We start from the raw sequence: 16,481 nt of genomic DNA on the forward strand, positions 1-16,481 counted from the left end.
TTCTCAAAAATGAAAAAACAAAAACAAAAAACTTCATTCATGGCAAAGTACTGAGAGTTTCTACTTAGCATAATGGTTGGACATAATATAAAACATGGCTCTTGCGATAAATGGCCAAAGCTTTCAACATGACATATTAAATGTTTAAATAATATTTACTGGTCTCAAAAGATGTTTCATTCATATTCTTTTCAACAATTTTAAATACTTAGAAGTTACTATATTAAGTATTTATAAGTAAATACGGATTCTAGAATGGTACATCTGAAACCCATAAAATTTTATTAACCAGTGTCACTCTAATAAATTCATTTAAAAATAAATAAGTAAAAGTAAAATAAATACAGTGATATTCAGTTTAGTATTTCTCAGAATAACATTTACTTAAAACAATTTTGTATATAATGTATTAAGATGTTTGAAACACTAGAAGTGAGCTTAAAGTACATTCAATTCTGAATTATTTAAGCTAGTAGAAAATGATAATGGTATGAGTCATTAAAATACACACACACACACACACACACACACACACACACACACATCCAAATCATTAATCTTTAGTTTTAAAGTATTTGTGTATATAAACGCTTGGATAAATCTGTTTTGTGTGTTTATGTGACTGTGGATATGAGGTAGAGAGGGACTCTAGAAATTCATTGTTTGGTTTTTTTAGCTTTTTTTTTTGTTTGTTTTTTGTTTTTTAGAGAGTCAGAGAGAGGGATAGACAGACAGGAACGAAGAGAGATGAGAACCATGAGTCATTCGTTTTTCGTTGTGCATTGCGACACCTTAGTTGTTCATTGATTGCTTTCTCATATGTGCTTTGACCGCGGGCCTTCAGCAGACCGAGTAACCCCTTGCTTGAGCCAGCAACCTTGGGTCCAAGCTGGTGAGCTTTTGCTCAAACTAGATGAGCCCGCACTCAAGCTGGTGACCTCGGGGTCTCGAACCTGGGTCCTCCGCATCCAGTTCGATGCTCTATCCACTGCACCACCGCCTGGTCAGGCTAGAAATTCATTGTTTCTCACACAAAATTATAAAATCATGTGGGTTCCAAGTTAAAAAAAAAAGGCAGAAACTTTTCAACTGACCTCTGATGGCATAATAGATAGTTGACCTGGGATGCTGAGGTAGGTCCCGGGTTCAAAACCCCTAAAGTCGCCAGCTTGAGTGCAGGGTCACTGGCTTGAGCACAAAGGTTGCTGACTTGAAGCCCAAGGTCACCAGCTCGAGCAAAGTGTTACTGACTCAGTTTGAGCTCTGCCCCACCCCAAGTCAACGCACATATGAGAAGCAATCAATGAGCAACTAAAGTGACGCACCTACAGCCTGACCAGGTAGTGGCACAATGGATAAAGCATCAGACTGGGATGCGGAGGACCCAGTTTCGAGGCCCTGAGGTCACCAGCTTGAGCGTGGGCTCATTTGGCTTGAGCACAGGCTTACCAACTTGAATGTGGGGTCACTCACTCTGTTGTAACCCCCCGCCCCAGTCAAGGTACATATGAGAAAGCAATCAATAAACAACTAAGGAGACTAAGGAGCCCCAAGGAAGAATTGATGCTTCTAATCTCTCTCCCTTCCTGCCTGTCTGACCCTATCTGTCCCTCTCTCTGTCTGCCACTAAATAAATAAATAAATAAATAAATAAATAAATAAATAAATAAATAAATAAATAGTGATGCACCTATGGGTTGATGCTTCTCATCTCCCTCTTGTCCTCTCAATCCCTTCCTGTCTCTCTCTCTCTCTCTCTCTCTCAAAAGTGGGGGTGGGGGAGCCTGACCAGGCGGTGGCACAGTGGATAAAGCATCAGACTGAAATGCAGAGGAACCAGGTTTGAGACCTCGAGGTCGCCGGCTTGAGCGCAGGCTCATCTGGCCTGAGCAAAAAGCTCACCAGCTTGGACCCAAGGTGGCTGGCTCGAGCAGGGGGTTACTCAGTCTGCTGAAGGCCCGCGGTCAAGGCACATATGAGAAAGCAATCAATGAACAACCAAGGTGTCACAATGAAAAACTGATGATTGATGTTTTCTCATTTCTCTCCATTCCTGTCTGTCTGTCCCTCCTCTCTCTGACTCTCTGTCTCTGGGAAGAAAAAAAAAAAGTAGTGGTGGGAGATGGGGAAGGAAAGAAAGCAGCAATTAATCATTTTTCTTGGCTTTCCTAATCTCTCCCATTGCTAAGCCAGGGTGGAAATACTGCATGCTCTCAATTTTTCTAAAACATAAACCAATCTTTTTATGGGATTAATTTTTATTCATACCATCTCTGCCAATATGAATGGTGAGGTGGCCTCAGAAACCCCAATGCAATGCTATACAACTTTTAAAAACCTTTTTAAAAATTAAAATTCTTAGTTTCAGCATAATGCTTATTAACAAACTGGCCAATACACAAAGATTTACCTGTGTTACTTAGGGCAACATCAAACTTTAACAACTATTTTTTCTTCTTCGAGACTATTTTCTAAATCTGTGAAAAGAAGCTATATTATATCTCAGTGTTGCTGCTAGAATCAAATGAGATAATATATTTGAAACATCTGATCAATCAATAAATGTCAGTTCTATTTCTCCCTTTGTCCTACATGTATCTTGGTACAAGGTAAAGTTTAAGTAAAACATTTACCCAAATTATTAATTTATTCAAAATTGACATATCAAGTCCCCAATATATACTAGACATGTTCTAAATAATCAGTGTTCTATGCAAAAAACTGCTCTACCAGATCAAGACTTAAGCCTTTAAGTGATTAAAATAGTACAGAATTGATGTAGAAACTGACGGATAAAAGCCACACAGAGGACCTACCCCATTAAATTTAATTTCTAAGAAATAATTTTTAAAAAGGAGGATCCAGAAGTTGAGCCATTCTAAAGAGGACTTTAATATATGAGAGAAACCTTTATATACTCTTATATTTGCCTCAATAAAAATGTTAAACTTCCACATGACAAAAGAGCACAAAGATAAAAGACTAGCGATATACGATATACGGGGGTGCAACATATAAATCAGTAATAAAAAGGAACAACTGAAAAGAAAGATGACCAAATAATCCAAGAGAAAAAGAAATATATATGACTTATAAATTCATGAAAAGAGGCTAATCTCAGTATAACAACAACAACAACAAAAAACCCTGCTCATTTTGTTTTAAGATCAATAAGTAGCTGTCTTATATATTTTGGTGCTCCTTGGTTTGGTGCATATATATTAAGAATTGTTATGTCTTCTTGATTCAGTGTCCCCTTAGCCATTATGAAATGGCCATTTTTGTCTCTGAGTACTTTTCCTGTCTTGTAGTCAGCATTATCCGATATGAGTATTGCTACACCTGCTTTTTTTTGGATGTTATTTGCTTGGAGTATTGTTTTCCAGCCTTTCACTTTGAATTTGTTTTTATCCTTGTTACTTAGATGAGTTTCCTGTAGGCAGCATACAGTTGGATTTTCTTTTTTAATTCATTCTGCTACTCTGTGCCTTTTTATTGGTGAGTTTAATCCGTTTACATTTAGTGTAATTATTGATACTTGTGAGTTCCCTATTGCCATTTTATATCTTGCTTTCTGTTAGTTTTGTGTCTTGTTTGATCCTTCTCTTTCGTTTTTCTATCTTTTGTTTTTATTTGGTTGTATTCCATACATCTTTCCTCTGTTGCTATCTTTTTTATCTCATGTGCTTCTGTGGTGGTTTTTTCAATGGTGGTTACCTTTGAAAGGGTCCCTACCCTGTTCATTGTAGCGAACTATTTTGTGAGTACTTTTGCACTCCATCGTCCTTTGCTACTGTTAATCTCCATCTTCTCCCCCTCTTTCTTTTTGTTGTTGTCACAGTTTAAATTTGGTTTTATTGTGTTCTTCTTGGAGCTTTTACTTGTGGCTCTGTTTTTTTTTTGTCATACCTTTGGGTGTATTGCCAAGCATCTGGAGGCTCCAAGTATAGGTTTTTCTGTTTCTGGTTGAAGATCTTGTTGAGTTTTGGGGGAGATTTATCGGTATTGCTTCCTACCCCGCCATTACTCTGACGTCATCCTCTGAAAAACCCTGCTCATTTTAAAAAATGTGAAATCATCTTAGATTCACAAAAACTTTCAAAGCCTGACATTTGTGAGTTCTGGTGAGCACAGCAAAGTGGAAAATTCACTCTGCTAGTGAAGCAGAGATGATAACAGCCACGTTAGAGACTTTAGCAGTTACCGAACATATACTTCTCTACGCTCCAATACTGCTACTTATACTTGTTCACTGTATATGTACAGCAGCAAAGTCTGTGACAACAAAAGCTAACGATAATCTCAACAGTATGGAAACTGGATTAACACAGTGGACTACGGTCTCACGATAGATACAGTACAGCAGTTAAAGAAACAGACACATGGATACATATTTATATGCATACATAAGAACTTGGATAGGTCTCAAAACATAGTAAATGAAGTTAGGATACTGTAATATATCATTTATGTAATATTTCATAGTACACACAAAACAATATTTACTATACCCATAAACAATAAATGTAATATATAGTATTAAAACTGTACAAAACACTTTGAATTCATGGTAGCTTCTGTCCTTGAAAACTAGAAGGACAATGATGATGTCAACTTTATATAATTTATTTTATTAAAAAATAACAGATAATGTAACATTAACATTTGTCACTTCTAAATTAGGTGGGTATTTATCCTATTATTCCAGATATTTTAGTCAAAACAAAAACTAATAAAAAATTACTAATAATCTTAATTCAACTCTTTTCATCTTATTTTAAATATTGGGGGGGGAAACATACTAGAATTCACCTTGCTAATACAAGATAAGCAAATGAAATAAATTCCAGGTCACGTAATTATGCTGATAAAGCTTACAAAACGTAGAATAAAATATAAGGTAAAGAGTTTGTTTTAATTTCCACATTTCCAGTTTGACAGCTACCACTAAAATTTTCATCTAAGCACTGAAAAAATAAGTAGAAAGTACAAGTCCAAAAATAAACCAACTAACCTGTATGAGTTCTTCTATGTCTCTGAAGCTCATCACTTCTTGTGAATCTTTTGCCACAAAACATCCAGTTGCACACAAAAGGTCTTTCTCCAGTATGCCAGCGAAGATGTGCTCGTAAGTGAGATGTTTTGCCATAAACTTTTCCACATCCTTCAATATGACAGATATGCTGTTTCTTTTTTCCTGGTTCATTACTGCCTCTAACAAAACAAAAACCAAACATTTAGTACACTCCAGACACCTTATAATTATGGAAAAGTAAAAGGAAATCTGAGTAGGATTTCTAAATCATGATGCATTAACTGTAGTTAAAAACCAGGAAAATTCTGCCTGAGAGTGGCAGAGCAGTGGAGAGAGCATCGGGCTGGGAGAGGTCCCAGGTTGGAGACCCCGAGTCACCGGCGTGCGCACAGGTTTGCCAGCTTAAGCACAGGGTCGTTGGCTTGAAGCCCTAGGTTGCTGGCTTGGGTTGAGCCATTGGTCAAGACATGTATGAGAAGCAATCAATGAACAATTAAATGATGCAACTACGAGTTGATGTTTCTCATCTCCTTTCCTTTCTGTCCTTCTCTTGCTTAAGGGAGAAAAAAACCCAGGGTTGTACACAAAATTGAAAAATGCTATAAAAATATGTCACTGTCAGAAAGTTTACGTTCATGTTTATTTCTTTTTTTTTTTTTGTATTTTTCCAAAGTGAGAAGTGGGGAGGCAGTCACACACTCTCCCACATGTGCCTGACCGGGATCCATCTGGCATGCCCACCAGGGGGCGATGCTCTGTCCATCTGGGGCATGGAGCTATTCTAGCACCTGAGGCAGAGGCCATGGAGCCGTCCTCAGTGCCTGGGCCAACTTTGCTCCAGTGGAGCCTTGGCTGCAGGAGGGGAAGAGAGAGACAGAGAGGAAGGAGAAGGGGGAAGGGTGGAGAAGCAGATGGCACTTCTCCTGTGTGCCCTGGCTGGGAATCAAACCCAGGACTTCCACACGCCAGGTCGACGCTCTACCGCTGAGCCAACCAGCCAGGGCTCATGTTTATTTCTTAGCAGGCTCTTCCCTGTGGAAAGAAAATTTCTTTAAGCTTTCAAGACACCTGAGAATTCTCTGATATACCCAAGGATAGTATTCCCCATTTAATAGTATAAGGTACAGAGTTTCAATTCTAGCAGGACAGTGATGAACTCCATACACCCACTCCCCTGTGAAACTGGTGAAAATTATAAAAAAACAAAACAAAATAAATACCACTTTCAGTCTGGAACTGGCCCTAGGAGTATACAGCAAATAAAGAAACCTGAATCCATGAAAATCACAGAATTTAACTGAACAGCGAGAGAATGTGGTATCTGAGCCAAGACACTTCCACTCCCTCCCCCACCCCTCCCTCCCCTTCCCCCTCCCTTGACACAGAAACTCGATTGGTGCAGCCAAGAACACAGTTCCCTCTCCTCCCATCTTCTAGTTGAAAGGTATCTACTACAAGGGGCAGGACATCAGCATTTCTTACTCTACCCCCAACTACCTGCAGCTGAGGCTAAATTCCAGGTGAGTGTGGCCCACAGCCAGGGAACTCCATTTCACCCAACCCCACCTCCTTAGACATAGGCTCCACCTTGGATAGGGCAAGGTGAAAACGCCAGCGTCCAGATCACCCTTGACCCAGCTCATTTGTAATTCATAAATCAGAGGTTCCCAAGCCAGGAGAAGCAAGCCAAGAAAACCTGAGGCTACTGATGCCCCTGCCAACGAGCATGCACCTGCTACAGCAGGGATGCCACTGAGAGAGAAAGATGCCTCTCATGTCTCAACCCCCAGTTCAAGATTATGACAGATTCCGGCTAGAGGATGAGCATACCATATAAACAGAGTTCTAAATCTCTCCTCTCTCTGCCAAAATGGACTTTATTTGCAACAAAGTGTGGAGAAGTTTGACACTCAGAGGTTCTTAAAAAATACTGGAGATTAGCCTGACCACGTGGTGGCACAATGGATAGAGCATCAGCCTGGGATACGGAGGACCCATGTTCAAAACCCCAATGTTGCCGGCTTGAGTGTGGGCTCACCACCTTGAGTGCAGGATCATAGTAATGATCCCATGGATGCTGGCTTGAAGCCCAAGATCACTGGCGTAAAGCCCAAGGTTGCTGGCTTGAGCAAGAGGTTACTGGCTCGGCTATAGCCCCATCACCCAGGTTAGGGCACATGTGAGAGAGCAATCAATGAACAATTAAGATGCCGCAATGAAGAACTGATGCTTCTCATTTCTCTCCTTTCCTGTCTGTCTGTCCCTATCTGTGTGGTCTCTCTCACCAAAACAAACAAAAAAAACCCACACACACACAAAAAAAAACACTGGAGATTAATGCAAAAGTCAACTGGGAAAAAGTCTAATACAATCATTGGAAAAAAAGGTTAAACCAGGGGTAGTCAACCTTTTTATACCTACCGCCCACTTTTGTATCTCTGTTAGTAGTAACATTTTCTAACTGCCCACCGGTTCCACAGTAATGGTGATTTATAAAGTAGGGAAGTAACTTTACTTTATAAAATTTATAAAGCAGAGTTACAGCAAGTTAAAGCATTATAATAATAATTACTTACCAAGTACTTTATGTCGGATTTTCGCTGTTTGGCAGAATAAATCTTTATAAAACAACTTACTATAGTTAAATCTATCTTTTTATTTATACTTTGGTTGCTCCGTTACCGCCCACCATGAAAGCTGGAACGCCCCCTAGTGGGCAGTAGGGACCAAGTTGACTACCACTGGGTTAAACTGTAGGCTAGATTAGGCTGCCAGACAGAAGCCAGAAAAGAGGCAGTTGGGAGGAGCCCTCCAGAGTTAGAATAAATCTCAAGCACAGACCGAGTAATCTAGTACATGAAGGAAACTGATTGGATCAGATTGTGAAAAAATGTATGCTCCAGGGTATTGTTGAAAACAATAGAGCAATCAGCTGGCAATTAGTGAAGCATAATAGCTGGGTGTGGTCAGGGAAGAAGACAATCAAAACCAAGGTCATCCCAGAGTCATACTCAAGTCTGCATCCACTGAGGAGCAACAGGCTTCATGGTGTGCCAAGGAGTGTCTCTAAAATATACAGCCAGTCACTAAATAAATAAGCAAACAACAATAACAAGCTGTGAGTATGGAGAGGGGAGGGAAAGTGCTAAGAGTTGCTGTAAGATATTATCTGAACTGTCCAGTTTCCAACAAAAGATTATGAGGCATGCCAAAAACAAAACAAAAAGGTATGACCCATATATTAGGGGGGAAAAACAGGAAAGAGAAGCTGCCTGTGAGAGCAACCATTTTTAATAAGACTTCAAAGTAGCCATTATAAATATGTTGGAAAAACTAAAGGACATCATGATTAAAGAAGCAAAATGACAATGTCACATCAAATAGAGAATATCAATAAAGAGGAATAATTTTTTTTTTTTTTTTCATTTTTCTGAAGCTGGAAACAGGGAGAGACAGTCAGACAGACTCCCGCATGCGCCCGACCGGGATCCACCCGGCACGCCCACCAGGGGCGACGCTCTGCCCACCAGGGGGCGATGCTCTGCCCATCCTGGGCGTCGCCATATTGCGACCAGAGCCACTCCAGCGCCTGGGGCAGAGGCCAAGGAGCCATCCCCAGCGCCCGGGCCATCTTTGCTCCAATGGAGCCTTGGCTGCGGGAGGGGAAGAGAGAGACAGAGAGGAAAGCGCGGTGGAGGGGTGGAGAAGCAAATGGGTGCTTCTCCTGTGTGCCCTGGCCGGGAATCGAACCTGGGTCCTCCGCACGCTAGGCCGACGCTCTACCGCTGAGCCAACCGGCCAGGGCTAAGAGGAATAATTTTTAAAAACCAATTGGAGCCTGACCAGGCGGTGGCGCAGTGGGTAGAGAGTCCTACTGGGATGCCGAGGACCCAGGTTCAAGACCCCGAGGTCTCCAGCTTGAGCATGGGCTCATCTGGCTTGAGCAAAAAGCTGACCAGCTTGGACCCAAGGTCGCTGGCTCAAGCAAGGGGTTACTCGGTCTGCTGAAGGCCCGAGGTCAAGGCATATGAGAAAGCAATCAATGAACAACTACTAAGGTGTCGCAACAACAACAAAAAAAACTAATGATTGATGCTTCTCATCTCTCTCCATTCCTGTCTGTCTGTCCCTATCTATCCCTCTCTCCGACTCTCTCTCTCTGTCCCTGTAAAAACAAACAAACAAAAAAACAATTGGAGGCCATGGCTGGTTGGCTCAGAGGTAGGGTGTCAGCCTGGCGTTTAAAAGTCCCGGGTTCGATTCCTGGTCAGGGCACACAGGAGAAGTGACCATCTGTTTCTCTACCCCTTCTCCCCACCCTCTCTTCTCCTCCCACAGCCATGGCTCAAATGAGCAAGTTAGCCCCAGGTGCTGAGGATGGCTCCATAGCTCTGCCTCAGGTGCTAAAGTAGCTAGGTTGCCAAGCAACAGAACAGCAGCTCCAGATGGACAGAACATCAGCCCCAGATGGGTAGCTGGGTGGATCCTGGTCGAGATGCATACAGGAGTCTGTCTCTGCGCCTCCCTGCCTTTCACTTGCGGCTGTGATGGTGGCCATGGCTACTGGCCATACAACTCTGAAAGCAAACGACCCTAAAAAGCAATTCTACCGCACATAGCGATGGTAATTATACAATTATAACAAACAGGATAACTGCATATGTCTTCTCTTAACTAATTTTAAAAAGCAATTTTATAAACAATATGTATAAAACGTATTATCAAGCCTATAACATTTAAAAATGTAATATATGTTAACTATTTGCCAAAAATAGCACCAAGTAGGTGGATTAAAGCAAAGCTATACTGGGCTGAGGAAACCACTTGAAGTGGGAACTCAAGCTCACAGGAACAAATAAAGAGAACCAGAAATGATACAGTTAACACAGCAAAAGCTAAACATACCTGTTTGCTTTCTCTCCACTTCTTATTTTTAATTGACTTTATTGGCACCCTGAATGTGCCCAATCTCATCTGATCTTGGAAGCTAAGCAGGGTTGGGCCTGGTTGGTACTTGGATGGGAGACTTTATTGGGGTGTGTTGGGCAGATAAAATATATTATGCTCACTTTGTTAAAGACAGCGCTGCTTGCTGCCCACATGGAAGCTCGTTGCCCACGTGATTGCTTGGGATGGGCGTGATTATGTTAATATGTGTTGGGGGAGGGCTTTCACACCAAAAGGTTTTAAAAGGAAGAGAGATCACATTGTTCCTGGGGAAGACTGATTACATTCTAGGAGGAGCCCATGCTGTAGGAGAGTAGAGAAAGGCTACGTGGAGGAGGCCAGGAGAATCCGCCAACATGGCGGAGTGCTGAAGGAGAAACCAGTTTGTGCAGAGTTTGTGCAGAGAGAAGGAGATGGGGAACAGAGGTGAATAAAGCTGGTGAGCTAGAAACCTTTGATTCTAGGAAACTCGAATAAGCCAGTAGCTTTGTGAGCACTAAATGAGTGGGTTTTGGAGCCCAGTGTATGTTTTTACTTGCCCACTGGGTGCAAGCTAGGATTAAAGCTAATGGCCCACCAGCTCTTGCCTCCGTTGTTTCATTACTGTCTGTCTGGATCTAATGGGAACCTGCATGGGCCAGGCAGCTGTGATGGTGGCCTTGGCTACTGCCTTGACAGGGTGACACTGGTTAATAAAATTACATAGGTTTTGATAAAATGGCTACTCAGCCACCACCTTACGAACAATGCAGGCCTAAAGGAAGAAGGACTTGCCTGTTCAGTCCTCTGGCTCAGACCACCCTTGTAGCTGGATGCTGGTAAGGGACTACTGGATTAGGGTGCAGGCAACTTTGAAGAACTGTGGTGCCACTCCCAACCACAAACAGAAGTTATCTTGCCCTGCCTTTGTCCAAGGCCCTTTGACAATCCACATGACACCCTTTGCTGGTCTCAGCCCGCCTGCACCCAGGCGTTTTTAAAATCAGCTTTCTTTATGGAACATACTGGCCTTGTGTTTTTGGGTCGGCCTGCTGTTTCTGCCTTTCAGGTTTCAGGTGCATCATTCCTCTTCACTTGTGTAAAATAAGTAAAATTATATAAACTAGTAATTATAACAAGGTATTCTTGGGTTTGTAATATTTATACTATGGGTAACAATACCACAAAAGAGAATAGAACTACATAGGGGTAACCTTTCCATAACTCACTGGAATTCTGTTACTATAAATCTTAAACTGATTATGATAAGATATATATGTTAAGTCCAAGAGCAACCACTAAGGAAGTAACTCAAAATGATACAGGGGGTCCATGACAGCCTCGACATAAGACATTTTGAGTTTATGATGCTCACTTCCATAAAAACTTTTAAAAATTGAGAAAGGAGTGTTTTGCCTTATGCCACTGGCATCATTTGTCATTTTTTCTGTTACTACAGCACAGTATACAGTACAGTATATTTATGTCCTTTTCCTTTCTCTGTGGCTTAGTTGTGTTTTTATGTTCTAGATTATGATTTTACAACTATGTTAGGATAAGTAAGTGACTTAGCTAGAGTGTGTTTCAACATATCAAAATTCAGGTTATGTCACTGTTGTAAGAACAGGGACTGTGTCATAACAGGACCTCTGTATAATGAAAAAAATCATTAATGAAATTAAAGTGCAAAATTACAAGTTTAAAATGCTATATTTACTTAATGCAAAGAAAGGAATAGAGTACAAAAAAGAATGAGATATTGGAAACAAAAAGTAAAATGGCAGTTGTGAATTCAAGTAAGTCAGCAGCATCAATGCAAACACGGATCACATAATCCAATCAAAAGGCAGATTTTTTTTTTAGGGTGGGTCTGATTGAATTTTAAAAATCCAGCTATATGCTGTATACAAGTGACACACTTTACATTCAAAGATACAAAAAAACTGAAAGTAAAATGATGCAAATAGACATGCCAACAAGACTCCAAGAAAGCTGGAATGGCTATACTGACATTGACAAACCAAACTTTAAAACAAGACACTATCAGAGATGATGAGGAAGATTTCTTCAGGATAACCTAGTCAATCCATCAGGAAGGTATAACAATTATGAACATAAAGAGTAACAAGAGTACACCAAAACAGATGGAGAGCCAATTCAACAATAGTTGGAGATCTCCATCTCTATTTTCAATATTTTCATAAAACAACAATTACATGCCAATTGCTTAAATAATTTAGATGAGATGGACAAATTCCTAGAAAGACAGAGAGTACGAAATCTGACTCAAGAATAAATAATCAGTCAGGAAAAAACCCGTACCAAGTAAAGAGACTGAATCAGCAGTCAAAAAAATACCAATGACCAGAATGCTTCACTGTGAACTCCACAAAACATTTAAAAAGTTAACACCAGTTCTTCAACAAACTCTGACAAAAATAAAACTGGGAAGAGTACTTCCCAAATCATTCTATGAAAGCAAAGACATTCATAATAAGAAAACTACAGACCAATATCTCTGATGAACACAGATGCAAAAATCATCAACAAAATATTAACAAAATAAATCCAGCAACGTAAAAATAATTGTAAACCACAACCAAGTTGGATTTAATCCTATGAACATTAAAGTACTTTAACATCCAACAATCAATTAATGTATACCATGTTGAGAGAATAAAAAACAAAAACTATATAACTGCCTCAACAGATGCAGAAATGCATTGGACAATAACCCAATACCCTTTCAAGACAAAAACACTCAATATAGTAGAAATAGTGTACTTCTACGATTTTTTTTATTGACTGATTTTAGAGAGAGAGAAGTGTGGGGGGTAGGGGGTGGGGAAGGAGCAGGAGGCATGAACTCATTGTAGTTGCGCTCATATGTGCCTTCACTGAGCATGCCTGGAATTTCAAACCGGCAACCTCAGTGTTCCAGATCGCATCACCATAGGTCAGGCGAATGGACTTAAGGGTATATTTGAAAAATCCAGAGTTAATATCATACTTTATGGTAAAAGACCAAATGCTTTTTCCCCTAAGATAGGGATCAAAACAGTGATGTCCACTTCCACCACTTCTATTCAACACTAAATAGAAGTGTTCTTTCTGTAGGTTCTAGACAGAACAGTTAGGTAAGAAAAAGAAAAGTCATCAAGAGTGGAAAGAATGAAATAAAACTATCTCTATTTGCAGGTGACATGACTTTACATATAGAAAACCCTAAGGAATCCACTATAACATTATTAGAACTAGTGAAGGAGTTCAGCAAGGTTGCAGGATTCAAGACCAATATGCAAAATATGATTGTATTTCTATACATTTGCAATAAACAATCAAGAAAACAATTGATTTACAACAGCATCAAAAAGAATAAAAGACTTAAGAATAAATTTAACAAAAAAAGTGAAAAACTATACTCTGAAAACTACAAAACAATATTGAAAATTAGAGAAGATCTAAAGAAACAGAAAAACACACACCATGGTATTTGGATCGGAAGACTTAATGCTGTTAAGTTGGCAATATTCCCCAAATCGATCTAAACAGATTCAATGCCACTCCTGTCAGAGTCCCACCTGCCTTCTTTACAGAAACTGAGAAGCTGATACTAAAATTCACATATTGCAAGTGTCCCAATAGAGTCAAAACAGTATTAGAAACAAATAATAAAGTCAGGACTCATACTTCCCAATTTCAAGTTACTACAAAGCCAAAGTAATCAATCAACACAGGGCGGTACCGGCGTAGACAGACATACAGATCAATGAAACAGAACTGAAAGTCCAGAAATAACCCTGTATGTCTTTGGTCAACTGTTTTTTGACAAGGATGCCATGAGCATTCAGTTCACGGGAAAAGGATAGCTTTTTCTTTTCTTTTTTAGTTTTTATTAATTTTAGAGGAAGAGGAGGAAAAGAGAGAGCAACAGAAACATCAATCTGTTTCTGTATGTGTCCTGACCGGGGATTAAACCAGCAACCTTTGCATATCGGGATCATGCTCTAACCAACCTGACCAGGGCAGGAGAGTATTTTCAACAAATGGTTTTGAATGAACCCTTGCCTCAAATCATATTCAAAAATTAACCCCAAATTGATCAAAGACTGAAATGTGCAAAAGCTATAAAATTCTCACAAGAAAACTAGGAATCTTTATGACCTCAGATTCCGTAAAGAATTCTTAGAAACAACAGCAAAACCAAAAGTCACCGAAGAAAAGACTGAACTTCATCAAGATAGAAACTTTGTGTCTTAAAGGACATTATCAATGAAGTGAAAGGAAAACTCGTAAGCTGGAAGAAAATATTTGCAAATCCTTTATCTGATAAGGGACTTGTACCTAGAATATATAAAGAACCATTACAACTCAATAATAAAAAAATAAAATAGACAAAAGATATTAATAGATATTTCTCCAAAAAGATACACAAACTACCACCAAGCACATGAAAACATACTCTATGTCATTCGTCACCACGGAAATAAAAATCAAAATCACACTGAGATGCCATTTCATACCTACCAGGGTAGCTACAATCAAAAAGTCAAATTCTGCCTGACATGTGATGGCGCAGTAGATAAAGCATCAACCTGGAATGCTAAGGTCGCCAGTTTAAGAGCCCAGGCTTGCCTGGTCAAGTCATATACCAGAAGCAACTATGAGTTGATGCTTCCCATTCCTCCCTACCCCTTCTCTCTTTCTCCCTCTTCTCTCTCTAAAATCAGTAAATAAAATCTTTTTTTTTTAAAAGTCAGATTATAAAAAAAAAAAGGTCAGATTATAACAACTGTTGACAACAATGTGGAGAAATTACAACCCTCATACATTGCTGGTAGGAATGAAAATGATACAGCCATACTGAGAAACATTCTGGCAGCTCCTCAAATTGTGAGAGTTAGCACCCAAACCAGGAATTCCATTCCTAGGTATATACCAGGGGTCCCCAAACTACGGCCCGCGGGCCACATGTGGCTCCCTGAGGCCATTTATCCAGCCCCCGCCGCACTTCTGGAAGGGGCACCTGTTTCATTGGTGGTCAGTGAGAGGAGCATAGTTCCCATTGAAATACTGGTCAGTTTGTTGATTTAAATTTACTTGTTCTTTTATTTTAAATATTGTATTTGTTCCCGTTTTGTTTTTTTACTTTAAAATAAGATATGTGCAGTGTGCATAAGGATTTGTTCATAGTTTTTTTTATAGTCCGGCCCTCCAACGGTCTGAGGGACAGTGAACTGGCCCCCCTGGTATATACCTAAGGCAGCAGTTCTCAACCTGTGGGTCGTGACCCCGGCGGGGGTCGAACGACCAAAACACAGGGGTGGATGGCTTTAGGCGACCCCTGTGTTTTGGTCGTTCGACCCCCGCCGGGGTCGCGACCCACAGGTTGAGAACCGCTGACCTAAGGGAAATGAAAACATATGTCTAAACAAAGAGTTGTATAAGAATGTTCATAGCAGTATAATTGCCAACAGGTGGAAAATGCCAAATATCCATCAACCGATGATTGGAAAAGTAAAATACTGTGTGTGTGTGTTGTATGTGTGTGTGTTGTATGTGTGTGTGTGTGTACAACAAAATATTATTTATTCATTAAAAAAATAAAGTGCGATGAATGCTTTAATAGAAAAACTTTGAAAACATTATGCTAAATGAATAAAACAAGTCACAAAGACCTCATATTATATGATTCCATTACATGATGTTCAGAATAGGCAAATCTAGAAAGACAGAAACACTGTTAGTGGTTGCCTAGAGGTGAGAGGGTTGGGAATGAAGGGGTGATGGCTCAAGAACACAAGGTTTCCTGTGGGGATTACAAATATGTGCTAAAATTAATTGTGGTGACGGATGTACAATTCTGTGAATATATTAAAAACTACTGAAATGTACACTTTGACTGAATTGTATGGCATGTGAGTTTTATATCAATAGAGCTGTTTAAAATTTTTAAATGGGTCCTGGCCAGTCAGTTCAGTGGTAGTGTTGGCGCAACATGTGGATGTTCCGGGTTCAATTCCTGGTCAGGGAACACAAAGGAAGTGACCACCTGCTTCTCCACCCCTCCATTTTTTTCCCTCTCTTCTCCTCCCACAGCCATGGCTTGATGGTTCCAGTGAGTTGGCCCCAGGTACTGTGAATGGCTCTGTGGCCTTTGCCTCAGGTGATAAAAATAGCTTGGTTGCTAAGCAATGGAGCAACAGCCCAAATGGGAAGAGCATCACCTTTAGGGGGTTTTCCAGTTGGATCCTAGTAGGGATACATGCAGGAGTCTGTCTCTCTGCCTCCCCTTCTCTCATTTAATTAAAAAAAAAAATTTTATATGATAAATGAAAAAAGTAAAAAAATTTCAAAAAAGTATAAGGTGGAGAACTATTCCTAGAATAGCTCAATTTAATGCCCTTCATAACAATATTATATCTCAACTTCTGCACTACAAAGCTAGCAAATGTTCTAATTATCAAAATACCCAATCAATGGCTTGGTTTTAACTATTTTATGCCTTCCAAAGAGACAG

General features: G+C 40.0%; 1 protein-coding gene across 2 annotated transcripts in view; it reads right to left on the bottom strand.

Annotated features, from left to right (window-relative positions):
- SP4 (Sp4 transcription factor) overlaps positions 1-16,481 on the bottom strand; it is a 76,406-nt gene that overhangs the window by 14,058 nt on the left and 45,867 nt on the right. For both annotated transcript variants that reach the window (XM_066353822.1, XM_066353821.1), the window contains exon 5: positions 5,015-5,214. In XM_066353822.1, coding sequence (XP_066209919.1) covers positions 5,015-5,214 — 200 coding nt within the window. The remainder of the gene's footprint in view (positions 1-5,014; positions 5,215-16,481) is intronic.

The sequence above is a fragment of the Saccopteryx leptura genome, chromosome 12 (genome assembly GCF_036850995.1).
Source record: "Saccopteryx leptura isolate mSacLep1 chromosome 12, mSacLep1_pri_phased_curated, whole genome shotgun sequence".
NCBI lineage: Eukaryota > Metazoa > Chordata > Mammalia > Chiroptera > Emballonuridae > Saccopteryx > Saccopteryx leptura.